The sequence below is a fragment of the Nestor notabilis genome, unplaced genomic scaffold (genome assembly GCF_000696875.1).
Source record: "Nestor notabilis isolate BGI_N333 unplaced genomic scaffold, ASM69687v1 scaffold20673, whole genome shotgun sequence".
NCBI classification, from domain to species: Eukaryota; Metazoa; Chordata; class Aves; order Psittaciformes; family Psittacidae; genus Nestor; species Nestor notabilis.
In genome coordinates this window covers 27,570-52,152 of record NW_009920875.1, presented here as the reverse complement: position 1 = coordinate 52,152, position 24,583 = coordinate 27,570, and the positions used below count along the sequence as shown (strand labels likewise).

General features: G+C 49.1%; 2 protein-coding genes across 2 annotated transcripts in view; one reads left to right on the top strand and one right to left on the bottom strand.

Annotated features, from left to right (window-relative positions):
- SLC8B1 (solute carrier family 8 (sodium/lithium/calcium exchanger), member B1) overlaps positions 1-2,667 on the top strand; it is a 3,202-nt gene extending 535 nt beyond the window's left edge. Inside the window, exons 2-10 of the mRNA XM_010010893.1 lie at positions 17-124; positions 201-257; positions 454-566; positions 720-861; positions 1,242-1,363; positions 1,548-1,701; positions 1,788-1,868; positions 2,319-2,383; positions 2,470-2,667. Of these exons, the coding sequence (XP_010009195.1) occupies positions 17-124; positions 201-257; positions 454-566; positions 720-861; positions 1,242-1,363; positions 1,548-1,701; positions 1,788-1,868; positions 2,319-2,383; positions 2,470-2,667 (1,040 nt within the window). The remainder of the gene's footprint in view (positions 1-16; positions 125-200; positions 258-453; positions 567-719; positions 862-1,241; positions 1,364-1,547; positions 1,702-1,787; positions 1,869-2,318; positions 2,384-2,469) is intronic.
- Positions 2,668-6,718: 4,051 nt separating this feature from the next.
- Positions 6,719-24,583, bottom strand: part of TPCN1 (two pore segment channel 1) — a 44,848-nt gene continuing 26,983 nt past the window's right edge. The window contains exons 8-27 of the mRNA XM_010010892.1: positions 24,413-24,471; positions 23,530-23,629; positions 22,407-22,523; positions 21,361-21,485; positions 20,071-20,119; positions 19,809-19,872; positions 18,699-18,743; positions 17,656-17,712; positions 17,512-17,565; positions 16,107-16,179; positions 15,783-15,890; positions 14,505-14,576; positions 13,611-13,700; positions 12,756-12,871; positions 12,000-12,046; positions 11,389-11,457; positions 10,893-10,977; positions 9,530-9,666; positions 8,186-8,266; positions 6,719-6,987 (exon numbers count right to left, since the gene is read on the bottom strand). Coding sequence (XP_010009194.1) covers positions 6,865-6,987; positions 8,186-8,266; positions 9,530-9,666; positions 10,893-10,977; positions 11,389-11,457; positions 12,000-12,046; positions 12,756-12,871; positions 13,611-13,700; positions 14,505-14,576; positions 15,783-15,890; positions 16,107-16,179; positions 17,512-17,565; positions 17,656-17,712; positions 18,699-18,743; positions 19,809-19,872; positions 20,071-20,119; positions 21,361-21,485; positions 22,407-22,523; positions 23,530-23,629; positions 24,413-24,471 — 1,671 coding nt within the window. The 3' untranslated portion in view covers positions 6,719-6,864. The remainder of the gene's footprint in view (positions 6,988-8,185; positions 8,267-9,529; positions 9,667-10,892; positions 10,978-11,388; positions 11,458-11,999; positions 12,047-12,755; positions 12,872-13,610; positions 13,701-14,504; positions 14,577-15,782; positions 15,891-16,106; positions 16,180-17,511; positions 17,566-17,655; positions 17,713-18,698; positions 18,744-19,808; positions 19,873-20,070; positions 20,120-21,360; positions 21,486-22,406; positions 22,524-23,529; positions 23,630-24,412; positions 24,472-24,583) is intronic.

Genomic DNA, 24,583 nt, shown 5'->3' with positions numbered 1-24,583 from the left:
TGGTTCCCCCATCCAGGTTACCTGGGGCTGTACATCTTCTACGTCCTCACCGTGGTGCTGTGCACATGGATTCACCGGTGGCAGCGGGGTGATGGGCCAGTCCCCTCTGGACCCTGGGAGCCAGGTAAGGGTCATGCCAGCAGGGCCCCTGGTGTGCTGGGGTCTCCATCCACTGCTCCCTCCTCTCCTTTTCCCCACAGAGATGCCAACAGATGCTGAAGAGCCAGAGTCCTCGGGCACAAACAGTGGGGACTATGGTATGTGGTTCCCAGTGGGCTCAGGGCTGGCTCTGCTCTGTCCTCAGGGGCTTACAGGGACCCCCAAGCTGTGATGAGCCCATGGGGCAGCCATGGCCAGGTGCAGGGGCCACGCTGGTGACCACAGCCCCATGGTGTAGAAGGGCTGGGGGTCTGGGGAGCCCCCATCCCACTCAGCTGCCATATCCGCCTGCAGGTGAGGAGTACCGGCCTCTGCTCCCCTCGCAGGAGCCCTCCCTGCACATCCTCACCGACTGCCGAAAGTGGAGGAGGAAGCCGTGGTACTGGCGGCTTTTCAAGGTCCTCAAGGTGAGTATCTGGGGACAGGAGCCAGGAGGAGCCCCTGAAAGGGGTGTCCCCCCTTGGGCTTTGTGATGGGAATGGAGGGACAAGGGCAGGCGGGTTGGGGATGGGTCATGGGGATGGAACATCCTGGGGTCCCCTGCTGCTCGCCGTTCCCAGGTGCCAGTGGAGCTGGTGCTGCTGCTCACCGTTCCCGTTGTGGACCCTGACAAGGATGACCTGAACTGGAAGAGACCCCTCAACTGCCTGCACATCGTCACCAGCCCCCTGCTCTGCATCCTTACCCTCAAGTCGGGCACATGTAAGAGCCCTGAGCAGCTCCAGACACCCATAGAGGATAGGACTGGGGCTGGGATGGCCACCAAAGCCCTGGGGACTGTCGGAGCCCTTTGGAGTACTGGTGAGATGAGGGTAGGGCAGTGCAGAGCCAAGCTGGGGGTCCTGCTTTGCAGGGGGATGGCTCTGTCCTCCCCACAGGGGTGAGGATTTGGGAGGCCCCAGCATCCAGATCCTGAGGGGACAAAGGGGACCTGCCTGGGAAAACTGAGGCACAGAGGGGAGCAACCCCATGAGGCCTTAAGGTAGAGGTGGCATTAAGGGATAAGAGTTTACCTTGTACCATGAGCCTGGTTGGATCCTGCCCCAACCCACTTTGATGCTCCTTCTCCCCTCCATGTGCAGATGGGCTGTACCAGATCCAGGGCATCTTCCCAGTCTGGGGACTGGTCACGCTGGTTGGCTCTGTCCTGGCCATCATCATCTTCGTCACCACAAGCAATGAGCAGCCACCCAAGTACCACTGCGTAAGGTGTCCCCCAGCCCTGAATGCCCACTGGGGACCAGCCCAGCCCGAGGGTGCTGGGGGCAGAGCAGGAGCCAGGACCTCCTTCCCAGTCCCCAGTATCCCCAGGAGGGACATGGCTGGCTGAAGGTGTGCAGGGTCCCAAGGGATGCAGCCAGGGCCCAGCTTGCCCCTCTTCTGGGCAGGTATTTGCCTTCCTTGGGTTTCTGGCCAGCGCCATGTGGATCAATGCCGCAGCCACGGAGCTGGTGAACATCCTCCGGACCCTGGGCATCATCTTCCAGCTGAGCAACACCGTGCTGGGCTTGACACTGCTGGCCTGGGGCAACAGCATCGGGGGTGAGGGCTCTGCTGTGCCCCACTGTCAACCCATGAGCTGGCATCCTCCTGGCAAACACCAAGCTTTCTCCTTTGTCCCTCTGCAGACACATTCTCGGACCTCACCATGGCACGGCAGGGCTATCCCCGCATGGCCTTCTCTGCCTGCTTTGGGGGCATCATCTTCAGTATCCTTTGGGTGTAACAGGAAGGTGGCAGTGGCACTTGAGGCCCCTGGGAAGGAGCTGAGCACGATCCAGCTCTGAGATGCTGGCAGCTTTCCCTATCCCCTTCCTAGTGTGGTATCTCTGAACCGAGGAGCTGCAAGGGTGGAGCCAGCAGTATCCCCCCTGCCCCACTGCTGTCCCAGCCCCAGCAGGGCTGGAACTGGCAGATCTGGGATCTGCCAAAGGGAAGGAGAGGAAGAAGCTGTGCCACCCTCCAGCAGGCACTGGGTGGTCCCTAGACCAGGCTGAAGCCTCTCCTCCTAGAGTGCTCCAGGTTTTACTTGCCACAAGCTTTGGGCTGGGCAACAGCCATGGGGTGCAGGCAGGGAAGAGGGGGCTGGAAGGATGTGGCCAGTTCCATCACTCCCGATGTCTCCTGCTCTGCATGTCTTCATCCTGAACATGCTGCAGACATCCTGGTTGGTGTGGGACTCGGGTGCCTGCTGCAGATGACCAGCAGCCAGCTGGTGGTGAAGGTAAGGCTGCAGTGACACAGTGGCACGGGTCAGGGTGGCAGCAGGATGCTGGTGTCACTCTACATCACTGCCCCTCTCTCCGGCAGCTGGAGCCCGACAGCCTCCTGGTGTGGGTGCTGGCCGGGGCCCTGGGGCTGAGCTTGGTCTTCTCCTTCGTGTGGGTGCCCGCGCAGTGCTTCCAGCTGGGCAAGGCCTATGGCATCTGCCTCATCCTCTACTACCTGGCCTTCCTCTGCGTGGCCCTGCTCACCGAGTTCAGGGTGATCCGGCTCTCTGCAGTGTGAGCAGCCCCACTGCTGGGAGGGGATGCACATCCAGCTCTGCTTCCCAGCTGGATCACTGGGAATCTTGTCCCCTCTCCCCATCCCTGCCAGGGGACAAGGGCACCTCAGTCCCAACTGTGCTGCTGGAGGCATCACATGCCAGCCCTTGGAGGCTGTGGGAAAGGAAAAGGAGCTGTGAAGTCATTAGCTACGTCCTCTCCCTGCTCTGTTTAATCTGTTTAACTCAAGGTGGCTCTGAGCAGGTTAAGACTTCGGCTTCCACTGGTCTTGGTGGCAGAGGAGAAGGCAGCTCCACCCCAGGGCCACAACAGGAGAGGTTTTACCTCTTCAACCACTTCATTTTCCCTTCCCCATCTCTGTCCTGGCTGCTCTGGGCCAGGGCAGTCCTGCTCCAGGGGGTAACACTGTAGGTCTGAGGACAACTTTATCATTGCAAAGGAGGTGATGTGTTCATGCCACAGGTTTGAAATAGCTGAGGCAGAGTGAGATGGGGTTAAGGTCAGCCAAAGCTCCAGGGTAGTGCAAGCAAAGCAGGAACAAAACGAACCCAAGGAGCCTGGTGTCCCCTCTCTTTTTAAGCTGTGTTTTTCAACCTGAGTTTCAGATCCTACTTTCCTCCTCCCCGGGTGGAGAGAGGAGGAAAGTCCTGCTGTAGGGCAGGACTTGGATGTTTCCACACACAGTGTTGGCCTTTAAGCACTGTAAACCACACCAAATTGCAATAAAAAACCCAAACCCACCCTCAACTCGTGCTGTTTGTGTCGAGGGTGTTCTCTCCTGCTCAGGGTGAGTGTCACACAGCCCCTACCCAGGAGCAGGAGCACTGGGAGCTGAGCCAGCAGCAGCAGCAGTGGTTTCCTCTGCGTTCACCAGCAGTTGATTTCCCAACACCAGTCACATGTGCCTGACTCGGCTGTTCCCAAGCAGGGCTGGAACTGCAGTGTCATGCTGGTCCTGGCACAGGTCCACACGGGACACTGCTCTGCTCCCCGGGATGGGGACAGTGGTGGGGTGGCCCCATGGCCTGGGGAAGCAGCACTGGAAAGCAAAGGGCTGTTACAGACACAACCACATCTCTGCTCCATGAGGACAGGAGCTGTTTTGCAAGAGGCACAACTGCCAGACCTGGTTCCTGCTCCTGGATCATTTCTCCTTTTTCTAACCAGATACAGGATTTCACATGGAGGTAACACTCCCTGTGCCTGCAGCTACTGGCTCAGCCCTGAACCTGCTCACAAGTTACTAGCAGTTGCTGGAATTACCCAGGGAGACAAGCCCCACTTCCTTACACACAGCAGGGTTAAAGCAATCCAAACCACAGCCAACGTACCCGTAACAGAGGCACAGGGTCTTTCTAACCTTAAACACTGCACTGGGGTAGCTTTAAAAACCAGGAGTTTGATGGTATTACCTTAATGTTTAGGGAGGAAAAAGGGCAGGGGCAGGGCAAAAGGGAAGCTCTGCAATGTCCAGGAGCAAGAATCCAGGGCACGCATGTGGAATGTGCCCACACAAGCAGTCACCACCGGAGAGGGCAGACACCTCTTCAAACACTGCAAGTGCTTCAGCTGCAGCCGAGCCCCACTTGTGGAATACCACGGGAAGGAGGAAAGGAAGCCGCTGCCTTTACAAAGCCCAGGATGCCTTTTATTAGTGCGCTTGGAAAAAAACCCCAATCTAGAGAACATTTTACAGCTGTGTCCATAAAATCATGTGCTAAACAAAACCAGCATACAAAATCCTGCAGTGCTTCCTCCCTTGCTCCCTACAACATGATTGTCTCTGTCGTTAGTCTGTGTGTCAGGTGGGGAGAGGAGGAGAAATAGAAGGGGATGCCCCGTACTCAAACTTTGTTTCCTTCCAAAGCCATATGGAAGAAGTAAACTGTGACCCTTCTTGGTTTACAAAAATATACAGTCTGTACATGGGGGCAGCTCAACACCTCAGGAACCATGGAAGCAGCACCTGAGCCCTGAACCCCATCCAAGCATTCCCATATCTCCGTGACAGCCCTGTTATTGCATGGCAAGCAGGTTAGTGTCCCCTCAGTAAAGCTGCAGCTTCTTTCACACCCAGAAAACATCCCCCAAAAGCCATCACTGAAAGCCCCGTGAGGAGAAATAGGCTGTAGTGGAATGCAGTGCTTAAACACAGCCACATTTTGTTTCCCCCCTCACCTTCACAATGCTCATTCATTCTGCCCACAACTTAAACCAGCATAAACAACATCTCATCCAGCCCCAGGACTAACCTGGTTAAGTCCCCCAGGCTGCAGCTCCATGCAGAGCAACAACTGCACTGCTCATTAATTTGTGGTCGAGTTCATGGTTTGGAAAACAGCCCTTTAAGGTCCTTCACGGTTCAGCTCAGAAGTACTTTCATACCTGCAGTACCCAGAAAGGAAACAAAAGAGTTGCCCTGAGGCACCCAGGGAATCTGGCAGGGGTTGAGAGCAGATGCTGGCCTGCACACTGCCTGGAAAGCAGCTCTTTCCATCCCAGTGCCCAAATGCTACCACCGTGCTCTGTGCAAGGAGGGAGTTTCAGGAGCAGCTCTGTTCTTCTCTACTTTTGAAAGGCTCATCCACTTAGGAAACGCTCCTGAGCTGCCGGGCAGGACCAGTTGTCTCCTGCTGTGTCCTTGTGCCACGTTATGAGGCTACCAAGGAAAACGCAGGTATGTGGGACAAGGGGAATGGGCACACACAGATCTCCCACTGCCTGATCTGCCTGGAGGAAGGAGAAAGCCTCTCCTGCAAGTTCTACTCTCAGTTTGAACCTGAGGAAAGATCAAACAGCAAGAGGCGAGGGCAGCCTCCCAGCTGACAGGTACTCTCTGTGCCGACAGGAAGAAGAAAAAGGGACTTACAAGAGACAGGTTCTCATCATGCTGTGGGCAATGAAACACGAGCAATGATGCGACCTGCCATGATCACAGAATAAACGTGGCAGAAAGGGAAGGGATCCCTCTTCCCCTTCCTTCCCATCCCTCAGCTACAAGGTCTGGCAGCCTCCTTGCCAGCCACAGAGAAGAATCGCTCTCTTCCGTGTTCCTCCTGCATCCAAAATTCAGAGGAACAGTAAAGCTCTTCAGTGGATCTTCCTAAGATCTGACTCAGTCAGCATTTGCCAGACTGAGGAACATTTCTGCATGGGTAAGAGCAAGGGAGGAGCAGCACTGCTGTGCTGTATGAACAAAGCAGTGACCTGGCTCAGGGCTAAGCAGCAGCTAGCTGATGCCTGTAAGCTCTCCTTAACCCAGAGCCAAACAGAAATAAGTCAGACTTGGAGGTGCAAAACCTCCAATTTCTTCCTCCGAGTCATCTGTCTGAGCTAAGGACCAGCCAGAGATATGCCACTAAGTGGTCAACAGCCACCGTCACCCTGCAGAATCCCCCCTCTGAACAGGGAGAAGCTCTGGGGTTTCCAGGGGCGATCCCAGTCCTGGGCAGTACCACTGAACTGACCAGCAGCAATGCAGATACTGGATAGCTGCAGCAGAGACAGTTCGTCTCCCCAAACTCCTGTCCTACCCATGGTCATAACATGATAAGATGCTGGCCCTCAGTTCTATCTCCAGCTGCCACAGAACTGCTCAGGGACAGCCAAATCTAATCATCAGAGCTGGATCTACTACAGGGGGTGCATCTAGGTGTGCCAAAAAGGAGGGGGAAGGCAGACTGCTCTTCCAAAAGTGCTGAAATTTCACATAACCTCTCCTTCTTTTGCATAAGGAAAGGTGGAGAAGAAACAAAAGCTCACTCCCTGATCTTTTATTCCTAGGTTAATGGTACCCTTTAAGCAAAAGAGCTCTTTAAAAAGGGCAAAAGTTTTAATACTAAGCAGGTGGCTTCAGCACATTTCCTGCTGTTACTGGATTACACATCCCTTTCCCCAAGGTCTGTTAGTGGTAAGACAAAGAGCAGGCTGGAGCCTGGGAAGTGGCTCAGGGGGAGAAGGTCTGTGTTCTGCCCGAGCTGCTTGCTCTGTGCTGAGCATGACCATCATGCTCAGTCTGCGTGCAGCAGCCTTACACACAGTCCCCCGGGCCTCTGGTTTTCAGCAATTCACTGCCTAGGGGAAGAGCTTGAAACCCTAACGCCAAACACTGAACAGATCTATATACACCATCCCAATATATACGCTGTGAAGTAATACTCTAGGTTATTGCATAGAAGGTGGCTTGCATTAGCTAGGCCTAAATGACAGTCTGGGATCGTTGTCGGAGGCTCAGGGGCTTCAGAGAGCTGTTGGAAGCAGATGCAGGCTCTTGCAATGGTGTCTGAGTTTCCTCTTTTCTGGAATGCTCCTCATACCATTCCTGCAACAGGAGATCAAACACACCGAGATCAGGCTCTGCCCCACCCTGGCCCTGCAGCCCCCCAGAGGACCCCAAGGGCAGGGTGGTTGGCTGCTTTGCTGTGTGAGGGCACATCACTTCAGGCAGAGGGGCTCATCCCACAGCCTTGGACATAGCCTAAGCTCCTGGAACAACCTGGTGACCTGCAGCATGGCTGTGATGGATGCACCAAGACCTTCCCACCCACCACCCAAGCAAGAAGCACCAGCTACAGTTGGCTGAACTGATAAACCTGAGCAAGGGAACATCCCTCTCTCAGGATGTCCCTCCTGAACGTCTCTAGTCTTGATGTCTGTGGGATGTTTGGGATTTGTGGAGTTGCTCCCAATCCCGGGCAGTATGTTATGAATCAGAGTCCAAGCAGAATGGGTGGGGAGCTTCTCTGCAGATTTCCATCTAGCTCCATGGTAAATAACACGTTTAATTTTATGAGGGGTTTGAAGACTCATCCCCAAGCAAGCTGCCCAGGGGTCAAAGGACAGATTTAAATGGGTACAAGATTAATTCTTTCAGTACTAATCATTACATTAGCCCATGTCCTTCAACTTGGAGGTGAATGTCTGGAGAAGACTACAGTGACTAAAGCCATGGCATAAAGCTCCTGACCACGAAGGGCACTAGGAAGAATCCCCTAAACAATCGGGAGAATGACCCGATTTAAGTGTTTCCCATCTTTGTTAGCTTGCTAAAGGAAAACCAGGCAGCACTGCTCACACCATCTGCCTGGGAGAACACTTGGTTCCTGTGTCAGCCAGACACACCCAAGCTCAAACACAACCACATTCCAGGGGCTTAAATTCACCTGCAGCAGCTGAGCCCCAGGAACAGAGCACACGTGTGCTCATAGCCCCAGCAGGCACGTCCACCTCAGCGAGTCCAAGCTCAGTGCCTACACACCTCCTGACTGCATGGATACTGGGCTGACACACACCACACTGGGCACCTCGACACAGGCTCTGACATGCCCTGAGGGTTAAAGAAGCCCCTGAGCACAAGAACTAGTCAATTTGGAGCACACTTCATCTACTGCCCACCCTCCATGGTTGCCTGGGTCTTGGAGCAAGGAGGCTTCTGGTGTTCAAAAGGCTAGTTTGTTACTCTAGGTAATGTTTGCCTCACCAGAGAGACTTGCTGGTATTTCCAGCTCAGGCCCACGTACCTGAATCTCCTCCTCATACATCTTCATACTCAAATCACTCTTGGTCCTTGATCTGCGTCCCAGAAACACTGTTGACATTTGCTAAAGCGTTGGGGGAAGGAGGAGGAGAAACAAAGAAAAAGACATTCATTAGTCACTGAGGAGCTCACTCGATCAGGCCCTGGAACTTTAGGCATCCTTCATGCAGACACCAATCACCCACTGAGGAGCTCAGGCTATCCTGGGCTCCTTCTGCTGTTATGGGAAAAAGGCATTTTAGGGGGCACATCACCTAAACAAATGCAGGCATCTACTGCAGGCTGAGACAAATCCCACTGAGCAGATCCCCAAAAGACTACAGGGGGAGCTGGGCCTCAGACAGATGTGTCTGTCAGTGGTGCTTAATTTAGCTGGATGAACATAACATCAGTGCCTGGAACAAGGCCTCAAGCTCAAGCTTCCACGTAAGATCCTGTCTAAGAACAATCTCAGGTCCCACTTGCCTAGACCACACTTTTTACTTCATAGGCCTGGACTTCTTAAAGCATGTGCACAGAGAGCTGAAATCTTGAATTACTCTCTGACCACAGGTTATATGTGCAGGATTGAGAAGCAAAAGATGTCATCATCATTCTTTACTCCACTGCAAGGCTGAGGGCAGCATCTTCCTTTGCTTTATTGTCTTGAAAACTGCTTCTGATCAGTTTCATCATGGCTGTTCTGAATTTTGTCTGTATGAACAAGAGCTCAGCCTTTAACTAAGCCAACCAAAGCAAATAAAGGTCAGCTAAGAGACTGGAGCACCTGCATTTTATAGTGGTGATATAAGAATATAATGGCTGTTATTAAAACAACCACTTAAGCTCTTCCCAGATGCATGAGACAACAGTTCTGAGGCAAGAGGTCAGCTCACTTTCCAAACTGTCCATCCTGTTCTAAAACAATGTAAGCACTGCCATGGTGTTTGTGGAATCAATACCATCATATTGCTGCATAGTGTTTTGGGACTGTCCAAGCCTAAGTGTATGATGCACAGAGAGGGGAGCAGAATTACAAGACAGTGGCTTTCTTAGGGAAAAATAAACATACTTTTTTCCAGTCAATACTGGGCCAGGACAGCTCTAAGCAAAGTCTGCAGGCAATAGCAATGAGCCTTTGTCTTTGTTGAGGCTGTTCAGAGCATAGGGGAAATTCAGCTGCTACTTTTCTAGAGCAGCAAAACTTTGTGCCCATGCTGCAGAGCCCCTCCAGTAGCTCAGCTCTCAACACTACAGACACATGCAGTGCCTCTCAAGACAGCATTTGTGGCCCTGGCACGCCTCCCTCCCTTGGAGCTGAGAACTTGCACTAGGTGTTTCCTCTTACCCCGTATTTGTCCATCTGCAAAACGATCTTCTGCAGCTGAGCTGTTTCACCAGCAGCTGAAATCCGCTTGTACAGCTCGATGATGCCAATCACTTCCTCCTTGGAGATCTCCTTCTCCAGCACAATGCCATTGTCTTCTGGAGAGGCAAGAAAAAGAAAGAGAAGTCTCCAAGATGAACATTGCTCCATCAGCCACTATTACAATCCTGGAAGGCAAAGCTTAACAGCACACAGGACCAAGCCAGATGATCAGGCACAGCCTGTACCTGCTTTTGTGACCAGAACATGTATGTCCTTGTCCCCCACTAAGGCAGGGAAGAAGTTAACTAGTGTGTAGGGCCAGCAAGCACCTCAGCTTTACAAGACATCAGGCTCCTCAGCATCTTGTAGCTGTTCGTTTGCCTGTAAATTAAGTAGCAAAGCAAATAATCACATGGGAATTGTTGCCTTTTGACCTTCAGCTGCCTGACCCAGCTTGGGAGTTCAGTGCTAACAAGTGTCTTTCACTGCACCCGTCAAACTGGGTGCAGGAGAAATCACAATGGAAAGTGTTGTTGTAACTAACAATTCCTGGCACCTAAGAAGGATGAGGGGCTGATCAAAGATACTCCTGTGGCTGGGGCCTCCATCACTTTTCTGTGGTAGATTCTCTGGGACTAAATGTATGACTGCAGAATCTCCTTCCTGCACAAAAGGGTCAAGAATGATAAAGATTAGTCTGCACAGAGAATGACTAGAAAGGTCTGGGTGTAGCTCACCTGAAAGACTGGTAAGAAAAGGGCTGTGAGAGATTAGTGTGTTTATGGCACCTAAATTAGCAGGTCATGGAGTAACACACAGCTTCAGACAGCCAGCTCAGGAGACAAAAGACAGTAAAACTGCTGACTCACAGGGGTGAGGGGATGCAGAGACCAGTCCCTGCCAGTTCCTAAAAGGGACAGGAAGGCATGTCCAAAACCAGCATGTAGTCACCAGCCTAAATACAACTGGGACATGTGGAAAGAACAGCACAGGCAGCGTCCATTGTCCTCCATGTCACGGCAGAAAGTGCTGGTAAACCACTTGGTTTACCGGCATTTTAGTGCTGGTTTATCAGCATTTTAGTGCTTGAATGCTCACAGGCCACTTGGAGACATGTTCTGGTGCCAGTGGGTGTATTAGTGAGGAAGGAAATTGGTTTAAAGAGAATAAAAAATCCCCTTCTCCTCCTGAAAGGTCTCTTGTTGAACTTTGCTACATCATTGCTCTTATGTTTCCTAGATTCCTTTCCTGAAATGTGGCAGACTTCTACCTTCAGATAAGTTGCTTGAAATGGCTCAAGTATTTGAGCCATGTTTCAGCCACATTTCAGCCATATTCTGACCTTCTGAATCCTGGTTCTTCCGAGTGTAGTTCATGCGGAAGACAAAAGCATCCAGAATAAAAGCCACAATGATGGTCATCACCACCTGGGAGAAGACATGAACAGAAGGGATCAGGAGGCTGCTGCTGCGGGGGTTCTTCCAGTCCAGTTCAACAGGAAGCTGAGCATTTGGTCTGTGCTTCAACTCTATGCTCCTCCATGCACAGATGCACATGTCACACATTACCTGTGAGTAAACTACTAACAGTCAACTACAACAGGGACATGCTGCCCTCGTTCTTACCCCAGGCCCAGATTTGTGCAGCATCAGCTTTGTCAATACCCCTAAATTCAACTTTCTGCAAGTGATGTGGACTCACACCTGTTTCTGGAAGATGTTTAGGTAGAAGTGCAAAGCTGTCCTCATTCAGGGATGGAAGCTCCCTCTGAACACACTAAAGCTGTCTCCCTTCCTCATTCCCACTATTAGATGCATGAAGCATGTCCAGAAACCTACCATGGTCACAATATAGAAGATCATGAAGTAAAGACGGCTCCAGTGAGTGGTTTGGGATGTCACCCCTTCCTAAAGAGGAGAGGGAAGAAGTCAGTAGTGCACAAAAGAAGGGGGAGTCTGCTGTTAACTGCTTGCCAACAGACATAAAGCAGCATAAACACTCTCTCATTCGTGGCTCTATAGCTAACCCCAGGAACTGCCTTCACAATGCTCAATGCCCCAACTGGTCCTTGCAGTTAATCTGCCTCTCAAGCTAGATAAAGAGGTTTCTGTATGTGATCACACAGATCATTTAAAGCTTGAGGCTGTGGGAGATGTTGCTGCTATGAGAACACATCATGGGCAGCAGGGTGACAAGCTGGAATACAGTGTGACATCATTTGTGCAGATTGTGAAACCTGGCCTGAAGGCTGGTCAAGATTCATGCCCAGCATTGCCAGAGGTCAAATGCCACCCAATGATCAGGACCAAAAGATGTCTGGCAACAAGCGACAACGTTGGGCCTGTCTCCAGTCACCAGGGGAAGACAGCAGTGGTGGCCTGGAAGATCTAACTCAACTGGCCAAGAGGCTGAGCTGTCCATACACACAAGGTAGCTGAGGTTTACCTACCATGATGATGTACCAGTCATTGACGACCGTCAGCTCAAACAGCGTCACTGTATACAAGTGGGAGAAAAACACAGACAATTGCTTCATCCATCCCTGACCTACTTTACAGTGATTCTTAGACAAAGTATTTGACACGGAAGACTGAGGCAAGACACCAAAGTTTAAACACAGCCAGGAAATCCAGAGGCAGAACCCTCATCACTGCTATTACTTCAGACAAAGAGCATTAGATCTACAGAACCAGGAGCATGGCTTAACCTGTATTTCTTAAAAGAATCAGAAACAGACCTGACTCCACCAGAGAGCACAGAGACCTCTGAAATCTCCAGAAGATAACCATCTCTGCTTATACATTAAGAAAAATCATGGAGAGTAATCAACAGATTCTAATTATTCTTCATCAGTGGGTTTAAATAAATGTGTTAGCATCACTATTGGTTCTTTAGAAGGGTAGTGACTTAGAGCCCTCCTTAAACATCTCTGGAAGTCTGGTCTGATCACCAGTCAGAACAGATCTGCTGGCTTCACAGTGGCTTTTAGGAGACTCTACTGGCTTACCCTGCGAAACAGTCATGGCACAATTAGCCAGCTGGAGTTCTCCAGACAGAGAGAGCAGGATGCTAAGTGTTTGAGCTGCATTAGTTGGACTCTGGGAGAGTCCCAGGCTTGTATGAGCATTACAGTCCTGCCATCCAGCTCTGCAGGAACACAGATGCACCAAGGAATAGGCTTTGCTACAGACAAAACTGCCCTTACCAAAGCTGTTCAAAATGTTGTCAAAGTTGTTGAGATAGTAATAACCTTCCTCCACAACCGTCCTGTTGCCAACTGTATGATTCACCCAGCGGTAGGCATCTGCAACTGTGCTTGTGCTGGTGGGAGAAACCAGGACAAAGAATGAGACTGGAAAAGCAAGGAAAATCTCAAGGGTTATAAATACCAAAACACTTAGAAAGCGCTGAGCAGCAGTTTCTACCTCTTGGCCAACACTTGCCTCTTCCTCTGAGAGCAAGCCTCTCTCCTTCACAGCTCAGCACAAACCCAGGGAGCACATGAGACTTTCTAATCACTCAGCAAATATTATAAGAGAGAAACTGAGTGTTTGAGTTAGACTCCTTGGCTCACACCCTTAAAGCTTGGTGTTTCCAAGTGGTTTGCCTTCATTTAAGGTGAAAAGGGTACAGGACAGCTTGGCTTCCAAAACCAGGCGAATTTAACTCAGTACGAAGTGAGGCCTTACATATGTAACATGTCTGGACAAGCAGCTCTGGCACCACCAAGATAAAAATCTTCACTCTAGAGCAGATGTTACAAGAGTTTCCAGTCACAGCAGCATGAAGAAGTGCAACTACCTGAAGCAAGTTAGAGCTCATTAAAACCAGCAAAGCTACCACAGAAATCTCTCCCTTTCCAAGTACTTTCAAAAGCCACTTCATCCAATCTTACCTAGAGAAGTGAAGTGTCTCCTAGATTTTCACATCCTTAGTAGCAAAACTCCATTCAGACCCATTCTTTGGCCCATTCTCCACAGGGAGATAGAGCTGCCAAAGCTCACTGCTACTGGCTATGCCCCAAAACCACTCCAGAGGGTGGTAGATTTGCACTACTTACTTGCAGCAGTTCGGGTAGACCACGCCAGCAAAGAACTCCATGCCAACAATGGCAAAGCAGTAGTAGAAGATCAACAGGGTTAAACCCAGACTGAAGGCAAAAACAGAAGGAGTACTGTGTTACTGGAGAGTTGTTAAGGCAGGGAAACAGTTGCTCTGGAAGGAATTTTCAATGGATGGGAACCCCAGACCACCCTCCCTGTTGCTGTGGCTCTGCAGTTCTTTGCCTGCTCTCATTCAAGAAGTCCTAGGACAAGGAGCTTGCCACTCACTGAAAAGAAACTGAAAAGCAGCCTGGATTCCCTCCCAGTCTGTCTTTTTCTGGTAAACAAATGCCTCTCCAGTTTCTTTAGCAAAGAACACCACACACTGTGTCTGCCCTCTCCATGTCCTTGGATGCAGGGACTGTGCCAAGAACAGGGTTCTCTAACACACTCTGCTCAGACCTCCTTCAGGAGAATAAAGTCTGAGGATGCCCCACTCAAACACCAAGCTCCTTCTACCCCACCATTTCACAATAATGCTCTGCAGTGGTTATACTAAACATCTGGGGCTGAGTATATTCATGCCAATGTTCCTCCCAATTGGGCCTCCCCTCTCACCAAAAGCTGGGGTGGGGGAGTAAAATTAAGCATTGGCTTGTAGTTATCCACCTAACACAAAAGCAGGAGGAGGCTCAGGGTGCTGGAGTATTGCTTATCACACACTGTGCCAAGAGACTGGAAGATTAACACCCCACTGCAGCACCCTGAGGGATCAGTAACGATCTACTGACAGATCAGAGCAGACAGATCAAATCTTGAGCAGGTTTGACAGGTCCCTATCTCAGACCCCAGCCCGAGACACGAAACCCTCCCTGCCCTCTCCCCACTATCACCAAAGGAGAAGTTAGTACCTGGCCATCCGGGGGAACAACTCAAACATAGTGTCCAGCACATTTCTGTAGCGTTTCTTCAATTTAAATAGCCTGAAAGAAGAAGCCTTTAAAGGAGAAGCTTTTAAAGGAGGAGTTCCTACACACAGCAACGTTCCTGTGGTGGTGGGTATCACAGTTCTCTGTACCTCCCAGGTCAATGAACAGCGAGGTTTCCTGACACCAAACTCACAGGATCTGCCCTTTCTGCTCACCTAACAGTGTCCCACTGTCCCATCTGAATGTTTATGGCACATCCAACTAAGTGTTTACAGGACTGAGGAACCTCCAGGAAAAGTCGAGGTCTTTTTACACAGCATGATGCATAAACAGCTATTTAAACAACAATAAATTGTAAGAACTAGTCCTGTGCACAGGGTCAGGATTCATTACTCCTTCCCTCAGACACAAGCTGTCCTGTGCTTCCCCCATGACCCAATAAAAATGGATGAAAGAAAACTACATTGTGCTAATGTAAGAGTTGGCAACTCCATCAGCCTTTACAGAGAAACACAGCTGCCAAGCACAGACTTTGGCAGGGCAGCAACAGAGAAAACAGTATTTTTCCCCCCCTCCTCTCGAGTGTCATAAAGGCTTCTTTAAATCCTCACTGAAGAGCTAAATTACATGAGTTTGGTTTTAACAGAACAACATTTTTGCCTCCAATGCCTTCCCACTATGACTCTCCCACTGTTCTGCAGAGGTACATCCCAACAGCCTCGATATGAGAGGGTTAATCAGACCCAAATAACTCAGCTCCAGAGAGGTTACAGGCCACAGTCTTGCTTCAAGAGTGAGATGCAGTTAGAGCAGGGCTGCACTTCACCCTAGAAAGCAGCATCCTTTTGAAAACTGTAATTTCTGGTAATTCAATGGAAATTATTAAAGTGGCTCAGACTGTCTCACCCTGACACAACAGCTTTTCTCTGAACAGCATCAGACAATTTAGAGGAGGTGTAAGAACCCCACGAAGGCAGACACAGGATAATCTGCCCCTGGTAAATCCCTTGATCTCTATTAGAGATCAGCTTAAGCTCCAAAGCACGGGTTTCATATGCCATCCCAAGTTTTTGTTATCATTCATTTTGATAACTCTGGCTAATCCCATTACCCCACACAATTCCTGCTTGCCATGGTCACGTACCCACAGAGCAATCTTTGCCCTCTCCTGGTAAGGAGCTCTGTCCTCAACTGGATTGATGGAAAACAAGCCTGGCTGTTTTCTCCCCTCTGTACCCACCTCCAGCCTTCCCATCTCACCTCAGCAACTGGAGGGGTCGCAAGACCACAATGAAGTAGAAGGGTTCCATGTTAAATGCCAGTGCCATGAGCCCCAAAAATGCAAACAGTGTGACTGAGAAGTCAAAGCTGGAGAGAAAACAGAACAAACACCACAATAAAATAAGAGCAATGACTTATCACTAGTCAGCAGAGAAGAGGTATTTGGTGCTGCTCCAGCCTAACAAGATACACAAGGCCTGCTGATGGCCTCATCTACAGGCCTAAAACCTCCTCTCAGAAGTCAGTCTGTCTAACCCAACAATTTTGACCACCTCTCTCTCAAGAACATCAGTGCACACTTACAGATTCCAACCTGAGGACAGGTACTCAACAGGCCCCAGCCCAGTGGTCTTCAGGAGCAGCTCCACGCCATAGACTGTAAAAGAAGATGACAGCCATGGTCAGAAATGAGCAGCATCACAAGGAGGGCTTATGCAAAGGTTTGCCCTCACAGATGTGTGGTGCTTTAAGTACAGAACTTCTGAACATAGGTTTAAGAGACCCCCACCCATCTTCCTTATCCTCTGTGCGATGCCAACGAGACATTTTCCCTCCAAATCAACACATTTCCCTGTATTCATGGTGATTTCTCTCCAGAGCAGTCTACAAACCTGACATGCTATACATTGAGGCACAAGCTCCTGTAGGAAAGGCCAGAAAGTGGTGCAGGGAATTCAGTCCTGCCTGTTCATGTCCTATCTCAGTGGAACATATCGACATCCCTCAGCCTAGCCTTGACCTGCAGGGAGAGATGCTTTCAAAGACAAGCTGTTCTACTTTCACCTTCTGTCCTGGCAGCACCTTGTGGGCCTGTATGTTAAAGAACATCATAACAACATGATGATGTCCTGTTTGTCATGCCCAAATCTTTCTTTCCAGGTTCCAAGGAGGGCAGTGGGAGAGAAGTGAAGAGCTGGATGACAACATCCTTGTTAAAAGCAGCATTGCAGAGTGCCTCTGCCTTCAAACTTCCCTAACAAGTGTTTTGAAGACTAATGGCATGGAACTAGAGCTATCCTTTAGAGTAACCTCTCCTAGATTCTCCAAAGAACCTCCTTTTGCAGTTTTACATGCTATTTTCATTCAATGGAGCTATACTTTGCTTCTCTTCAAGCAAGAGACACTGGCAGGAGAAGGGAAGTGTATTCACATCACTGGAGAGTTCTACAGCAGTGCAATGAACCAGCACATGAAGATAAGCAATTGCTTGTACCATGTTCATGGCATGCAATCAAAAAACTCATCAATTAGTTCAACTAGTCCTTTCAGTGTTCTCCTCAGCCCCCTGCACTCTGCCCTCCAACAAGACTGCCCTTGCTTTGTGTGGCAGATGTGCAGCCAGACCACAGCTGGTAATGCTCCTGGGATAGCCAGGGCAGCACAAAGCAATGTGAGCAAGTCCACAGAGAGCCAGCCCAGCTCTGGAGGAGCTCATCACTCTGTACCCTGTGCCTAACAAATGAGGCTGAAGCCAGCTTGAAGAGCAAGAAAGCAACTTTTGCAGAGTTGCAGCAGAGGTAAGAGGCAGCGTGTTCACCTGGGTCTGTGTGGATGCTGACAATTCCTGCCACGCACAGCAGTGCTCTAGATGGAGTCTGTACACCTGTGGCTAAGTTTTAACTTCAAACTGAACATAGGAACAGAGCTGTCTATTCCCCTCCCAACTCCTTATGAAATGACATCCCCTCTCTTGGAACCATCAGCTTACTTGTGAGGAAGACTATGTAGCTCCATGGGACGTTTCTGGAGAAGAAATTCCCTCCTGCAAGACACAAGAAGAGGTTTTTCTAGCCTTCCCTGTTTTTTAATCCCCCAGCACCATAGTCAAGAAACAAGCTGTGATATTGCCTACCTTGCAGCATGAAGGTTTCAACAAGAATCCAAATTCCATTCACAGCCACTACAGTATCTGGAAAACAAAGTAAAAACTCACAGCAAAACCACTCCTGGGGAAGAGGACATACATTTCCTAGGCTAATAAAAAGAGTACAACACAGGACAAGTGGCAGGGTCATTGTTTCCAATTCAACACACTTAGAGACTCTCATATCCTGAGTGTTCCCAGGTCTTTAACAGATGTGGTGCCTTTATCTTCAGAAGGAAACAAAATTAAAAGAAACCAATGGTCTGAATTATGCTCTATCATTTTTACTCATAATTATCCTACCTTCTGGCATGTTATTACCTGTCTATTTCAGCTTCCTCCTAGTTCTGGAAGAAGGTCTCAAGGACCTTTGGGTCCCCAGCAATGCAGGACAAAGCCTTATTGGATCTATCGCTGCTCCCCAACATTCAAGTCTGGAGAACTGGAGGTGCAGGACTTCTCCTTTTCATTCAGATCTCCTCACTCCAACCAACCTCTTCAGTTTAGCATCCCAATTTACAAAAAAACTTCTCCAACATTCAAAAAACCTCCCAATTACTGAGTAGGAACAGATCTTTCAGAACACAGCAATGCTCTTCCAGAGAAGAGAAGCACAGAATCGTTCCTGCAGTTGCCAAGGGATCCCTCCACAATAAAAGATGCTCACACCTTCTCAAGTACAAAGAGAAGAAGGTGTTTGACTGACAAGGCAGTTCCTTACCCAGCATCCTTCAGCTGCAAGATAAAAACCTCAAGGCTTGTGAAAGATACCACCAACCTACCTCAGCCCAAGCAGCTGACTCAGACCCACAAGTGTGTTATAAAGCAGTGAACAAATGAACCTCCCTTCCAGGCTGCAGTAGGGGTTGGTACAAGCGTGAAGTTCCCTCCTTCTCTACCAAAACTGTACCTGAGTGATGGCTCAGAGCAAAAACCAGGCCCCACCACACTGAAGGCCTTGCAAGGGCTGGCAGGCACAGCATACCAGCCCCAAGGGAGCCTAGTAGAGACAGTTTGTTACTTCTACTTACACATTGTGTATTGGAACACATGGGACTTCACAAGGATGTTGATGCCTGCATGAAGGAAAGTAAGACAAAACACATGTTTATGTGATCCTCCATACCTCACACAGATTCTTCTATCATCTTCTTAGAGACATTTTTCATACCAATCCTCAGCATTGAAGCTACACAGATTAGCAGATTATTAACTTTTACTTCCTGGGACCAAGTTCTGATTTCCTCTAGAATGTCAGCAGCAATGAACTCATTATCCTTAACCCCCAAGATGCCTTTTCTTTCCGCTCTACGTCCTAGTTCTGTGGTGTGGACAGAGGTAAATGCAGCTGCTGAAGCACTGTCTGCGTTTGGAACACCTCACATGCTGTCAAGAAGGGTTGAGTGCATCAGCAGAGATATGTAGGACACCCAAGGCAGCTGTGTGTTTGGATCGCAGTGCTGTTAACTCTCTCCCACTAGCATGCAATGCTGAGAAAGAACTGCAGATAAGTTCTTACTTGTGAATAGCTACACTCGGCCAGGAAACGTGGGACATGAGAGATAAATCACATTATCAAGACAGATCACACTGATGGGTATTTCAGACCTCTTTCCCCTTCCTGAGCAGCTGCACTTATAGAGTGGTTTGGGTTGGAAGGGACCTTAAAGCTCATCCGGGTCCAACCCCAACGTGACCTGTATGAGCGCTGCAACCACATCTTGGGAGTAAGGAAGCCCAACAAGAGCCTTTGTGAAAACACAAATCCCACTCCACAGTCACTGCTCTGAGTTGCTGCCTGGGCTATGGAGAAGCTCTATAAACTACTGGATTTGGGAATCATAAATTGCCACCTAACTTCTGTGCTTAAAAAGGAATACAGCCCTCCATGACCTCAGGGTTTGCTTCTGCCAAGAAGTCTCTTATTTTAAGGAAGCCAGGGTCTGGGTCAGAGCACAGGGAACATTTACATGACAGAAACCTTCCTTGGAGACTGAATACACAGAGAGCAGGTCAGTAGGCCTTCATTCAGTGGTTTACCAGGGACATACAAGAAGGTCCCTTCAGAGGGCTCTGTCATTGTAAAGAAATGCTCTTCCTGTTAGCCGAACATACGCTCTCATGGAAGCACAGCCTGTTACCTTTAAAAATAAGGAATGCTGTCCTTGGAAGATCATCAAACCAGTGCTCCCGATTTCGTTTTGCCTGGAATCAGAACAGCCACAATCAGAAGTCAGTGCTACATCCATACAGAAACGTGCAGTGATGGACACCCACCTTATCCCTGTCATCTGCTGCTTTTAGATTGCCTTGCTTTCCTACCCACCTTCTCTTTAATCACTGGCCTCCTTTGCTCTCCCTCCCACACACACTTCCCTTCTTTTCCACCCATTAAATACTCACCTTCCATTTTAAGCCAACAACTTCATAGAAATTGTAAAAATCCTTCAGACTGCAAAACAGAAAGAAGCATCTGATCAGAGCCTTGGAGCTGGTTAGATCCTTAACTGTCCTTGGCAGGCAGCAGCAGCAGCAGAGAGTCCCTGGAAGTTATTAACTCCTTATTAGAGCTGAACCACACTGATAGAACTCAACACTGAGCTCTTCCCAGCCTGGCCAAGGGTTACTGACTGACAATAGCCACAACAGGGTGCAAAGCCCACCTTTGTTCTGTAATGCTACAACTCTTAGAGGAAACTCTCACTCCACTCAACTCCAAAATTCTGCCACTGAGAGGGAAGTCCTGAGGCTTAGACAGCAAACTGCATGAGATAGAGCTTGTACTGTTCTTTGTGAAGAAGTCTTGGACTGTCTCAATGCCCCGTACAGTCCTTTTCTAACGTCTTTGCACATTTTCTTTTCAAGGTAACAGTGATATTTGAACAAGGACATGAAAGCAAAGAAACTCATAAAACATGAATGCCTGTCTAGGTGCTTAGGGTCAGGCCTGTAACAGCTTTTAGCTGTCTGAAAGTGAGGATGCTGAACTTCCCAGACTTTTACTGGTGTCCTTAGGTGCCTAAATTTAAGAACTCAGTTTTTCTCCCTGTGCCCTTTTCAATACTTCTCTGTGGCACTTGATTTTAAGAAGCATCAGCACCAGTTTCATGGGAGGCTCACTCAGAGCCTACCTGTGGCCAAGACAAAGGATAAGGCAGAGAAGGTCTCCTGCTCTATTTCCCTCTACTTCCATGCTGGCTGGAGTTAGTTGCACCCATCCACCCACCAGAATGGTAATTCTCTGCCTCATAACACAGAGGATGACAGTCCTGAAAGCACCAGCAGAACCGGATTTTAATTAACAAAGCCTTAGGGGGCACAGCCAGCTGCTGGTAAAACACAGAAACTTGTTAAGCTGCGAGGCTGCACGGTGTGAAGAAATGCTCCTTGTAGGCTCTAATCCTGTTCCTCAGTTCCTTGCTCCTCTGCTCTGGCAGGGGAGGTGGGAAACAGGCTGCCTGGTGACTGCCAGCAGAGCGCTGCATCCACAAGAGGGCACGCAGGAACTCCATTGCCTCCAAAGGAAAAGCTCAGCTCTCAGGGCACCCACCCCTCCAAGCTGCTTTCCAGGCAAAGCCTTTCAATCATTTAACTCTATTCCCACATCTCAATGTTCATTCCATAAACCCAGCCATCCTCTCCAAAGTAAAGCAATCTCCCTGCTCTGGGTGCAGCCATAAGACCCCATCCTACCTGACTAAAGGAGTATTGCTTTGATTCAGTGCTTTGAATGTGAGATATCGCTCTCTGGCACACATCCGAGGCTTGTAAAACCGCAACAGCCCTTCAAAGTGCTTGAAGGAAATTCCAGACGGCCTCTGGAAACAAAGGAATGTTGTCAGAAGCAGCAACATCAGGCAGAAGCACACAGAGGCTAACAGATTTCATTCTCACTCTGGATTTGGTTTAGGCAGGATTTCTACATCGCTGTAAGATGCCATTATAACTAAGCCCCAGAAGTACCCTAAGCTATTACTTCAACATGCTGAGCTAATCCCAGAGCACAGAGACCAGGATCTCTCTCCTGGCAATCAGTCCCCCCCCAGCAAATGCAGAACTCTTCCCTATTGCCCTATCATGTGAAAATTGTCTAACCAGACACCTCAAGCAACAGAGTTCAACCCCTCTTCTTGGGAAATTAGTAGGCAGCCTAATAGATCTCTTTACTGGCACTTCTATCAGCTATGTGCCCTAAACATGAACTAATCTACTAGAAGTGGGTTAGTTATTTTTGGGCCTTGTTTCTCTTGCTGTTCCACAGTTAAGCAAGAAATCAACCCTCTCCCCAAGTGCTCTGTCCTCATAAAGAGCTGTTTGTAGGTGCGTTAGTTCTGTTTCTGAACCATTTACTCATGCAGTATCCAGCATCTGTACCAGTTCTTCACTGGTATGACCCACCCCTCCTCTCAGTACTGATGCTTGAGAGGCTAGTCAAGTGACCCACACTGAATCAGAGAGAAATCAACGACTGCATGCACTCCAGAACAGATTTCACTCATTTTATCAAGACACTTCCATGATCTCACACTGAATTTCAGACTACTTTGGCTTTCCTCCAGAAACAGATACAGACAAGTTACATGAATGAAAAAACCTAGTAGCCCTTGGTATGATCACAGCCAACAGACCTCAGTTATCTTTTTTAGAACATGCTTTTTAAACTCTCCAGACCACTGGTGGTGTTAGAACACTGTTGACCTCCCCTCCTGCTGCACCCCAGTGCCTGCAGAGCCCTGTACCTGCTTGGTGATCAGCAAGCGGTACGCGTGCTGTATGGCCGTGCGCTTGTGCAGCAGCAAGGACTTGAACTTCCTCTTCTCAATGTCATTGAAGGTGTCAAACACAACAGCAAGAAGCTGCAGAGAGAAGACAACAGAGAAAGTCATGTTTTGATCTTTATAGTCTGCAGCTACCTGAGGCAGTGCTGTTTCAAAGAGGCAGCATCCAGCCTAGAGAGGCAATGAGGGGCATTGCCTGCAGGAGGCATAAACTACACCGACTGAGGCAAGTGGAGTCAGTGAGGGCCTGTTGGCCATAAGGGATCCCATAAAGGGACCTCCGAGCACACTGCACACACACTGATCCACTTTTTGGAAGAGATCCAGATGTTCCTGGCCTCCCAACACTTGCTAGTGGCTAAACCTCACACATGCCAACGGAACAGTATTAAAAGGTTTGGTAAAATGCCATGATTTCTTCCTGGAAAACAGGTTTTGAGGGCCCTCTCTGGACTCACCCTTCTTTGGCAAACCCACGTCAAAGCTAATGCTCCATCTAGGACAGGAGCAGTGAAAACCAAGCATCAAACCACTCACTTTGGGTTGCAGAATTCCTCAGCTCCTTTGGCAAGCCCATTTCCAACCACTCACATCCTGCCCTGAGCTGGTCCTGGCCCTCCCCTAGATGCTGCAAGAAGCAGAGCCAGGACAGCAGCCATGCTCTCACATTGCAGTTGTCAGCACTCTTCAAGTCCTGCCATCCTTAGTAATTCCATCCCCTTCAAACTGATTTAGAAAGTATTTCAGGCAAGGCCAGAACATAAAATGCCATTTTATGATAAATAATTAAGCAAGAAAAGGACAATAAATTTCATGCAACCCTCTATGTCACTCCAAGCATGATATTAATGTGAGAGAAGCTGAAAGATACCCGTATCATTTTGGTTTGTGTGATTTAGTTCAATTCCTTGTGGTTAAGCATTAAGAGAGTCCTGTCTGTAGCAAAGCTGCCACTTTGGCAGAAGGATTCTGCCACAGGGTCTCAGGTTATTACAGAGGACTCCTGGCAATGGGGCAGCCTCTGCTGGGTAATGAGCTCTGAAGTCAGGCAGAGAGAATTCACGTGCTTCATCAGGGGACTCACCAAGTTCATGATGAAGTAGAGCTCAATGGAGAGATACACTATGAAGAAGACACAGGACCAGGGGTTCCGGGCGTAAGATGGCATCATCACATCAGGGAAACTGCATCCAAAATAGACACAAATGTAAGCACCAAATAGCTCATGCTACACATCCCACTACAAAGGCAGGAGGCACAGGGGTGTGTGTAATCTCACAGCCAAAGAGCTGCACGTTTCTGCCTAACAGGGCTGCTCATGGCACAGAGGTTTGTGCCTAGCAACGAGCAGCAGGAACATGGAAGCACAGTGAAAAACATCAATATGAAAAGCACATTCCTTGCACATCCCAAAAAACAAATGGGCAAAAGGGGTTTGTAACGGGGCTAAGGGCTGTGCTTTGACATTTAGCAACAACAGCAACACACCCTCGGTGTGAGAGGGTTACAACCTAAGATTTATTCCATCCTTGGCTAATTTCCTAACCCTCAGAGCTCTCCTTCACAGCGGATCAATATTTAGCCACTGGTGTTATCCCCCTTTCCTAGTAGATAGGAGAACTGAAGCAGAGGAATAGGAAGTTACTTCACAACAGCAAACTGTTGGCTGACAAAGGAACACAAAGAGAAACTTTCCCCTCTTGGTCCAAGGCCTACTAAGGGTGTTTCCCCCCTTATTGCCCTCACAGCGATGAAGTGGGCTGAGCTGCTTAGAGATAACTCCGCATCTGAGGTCACAGCATCCTAAGCCAAAATGAAATATCAGCTCTTCCCATGCAGGCTGACCCAGGAAATCTCCCTCTCATGCAGAGGAAAAGAGATGGAGCATTTCTGCAAATAAACTGACAGCTCTGCTAGATTTCCTTAAGGACGAAGTGAAATACTGAGCTAGAAAAGCCTGAACTTACTTTGAAGTGGTCAAAAGCACGAAGAGATTCACAAGGCTGTTCTCTAAGGTATTGAAGTACTGAAAGAAAACACTCTCATGACCAAATGCAAGCAGAATTTCATAGTGACATTTCATTCACAGAACAAACAACCCACCACCCCACTTGAATACAGGCAGCTCTGATGCCTCC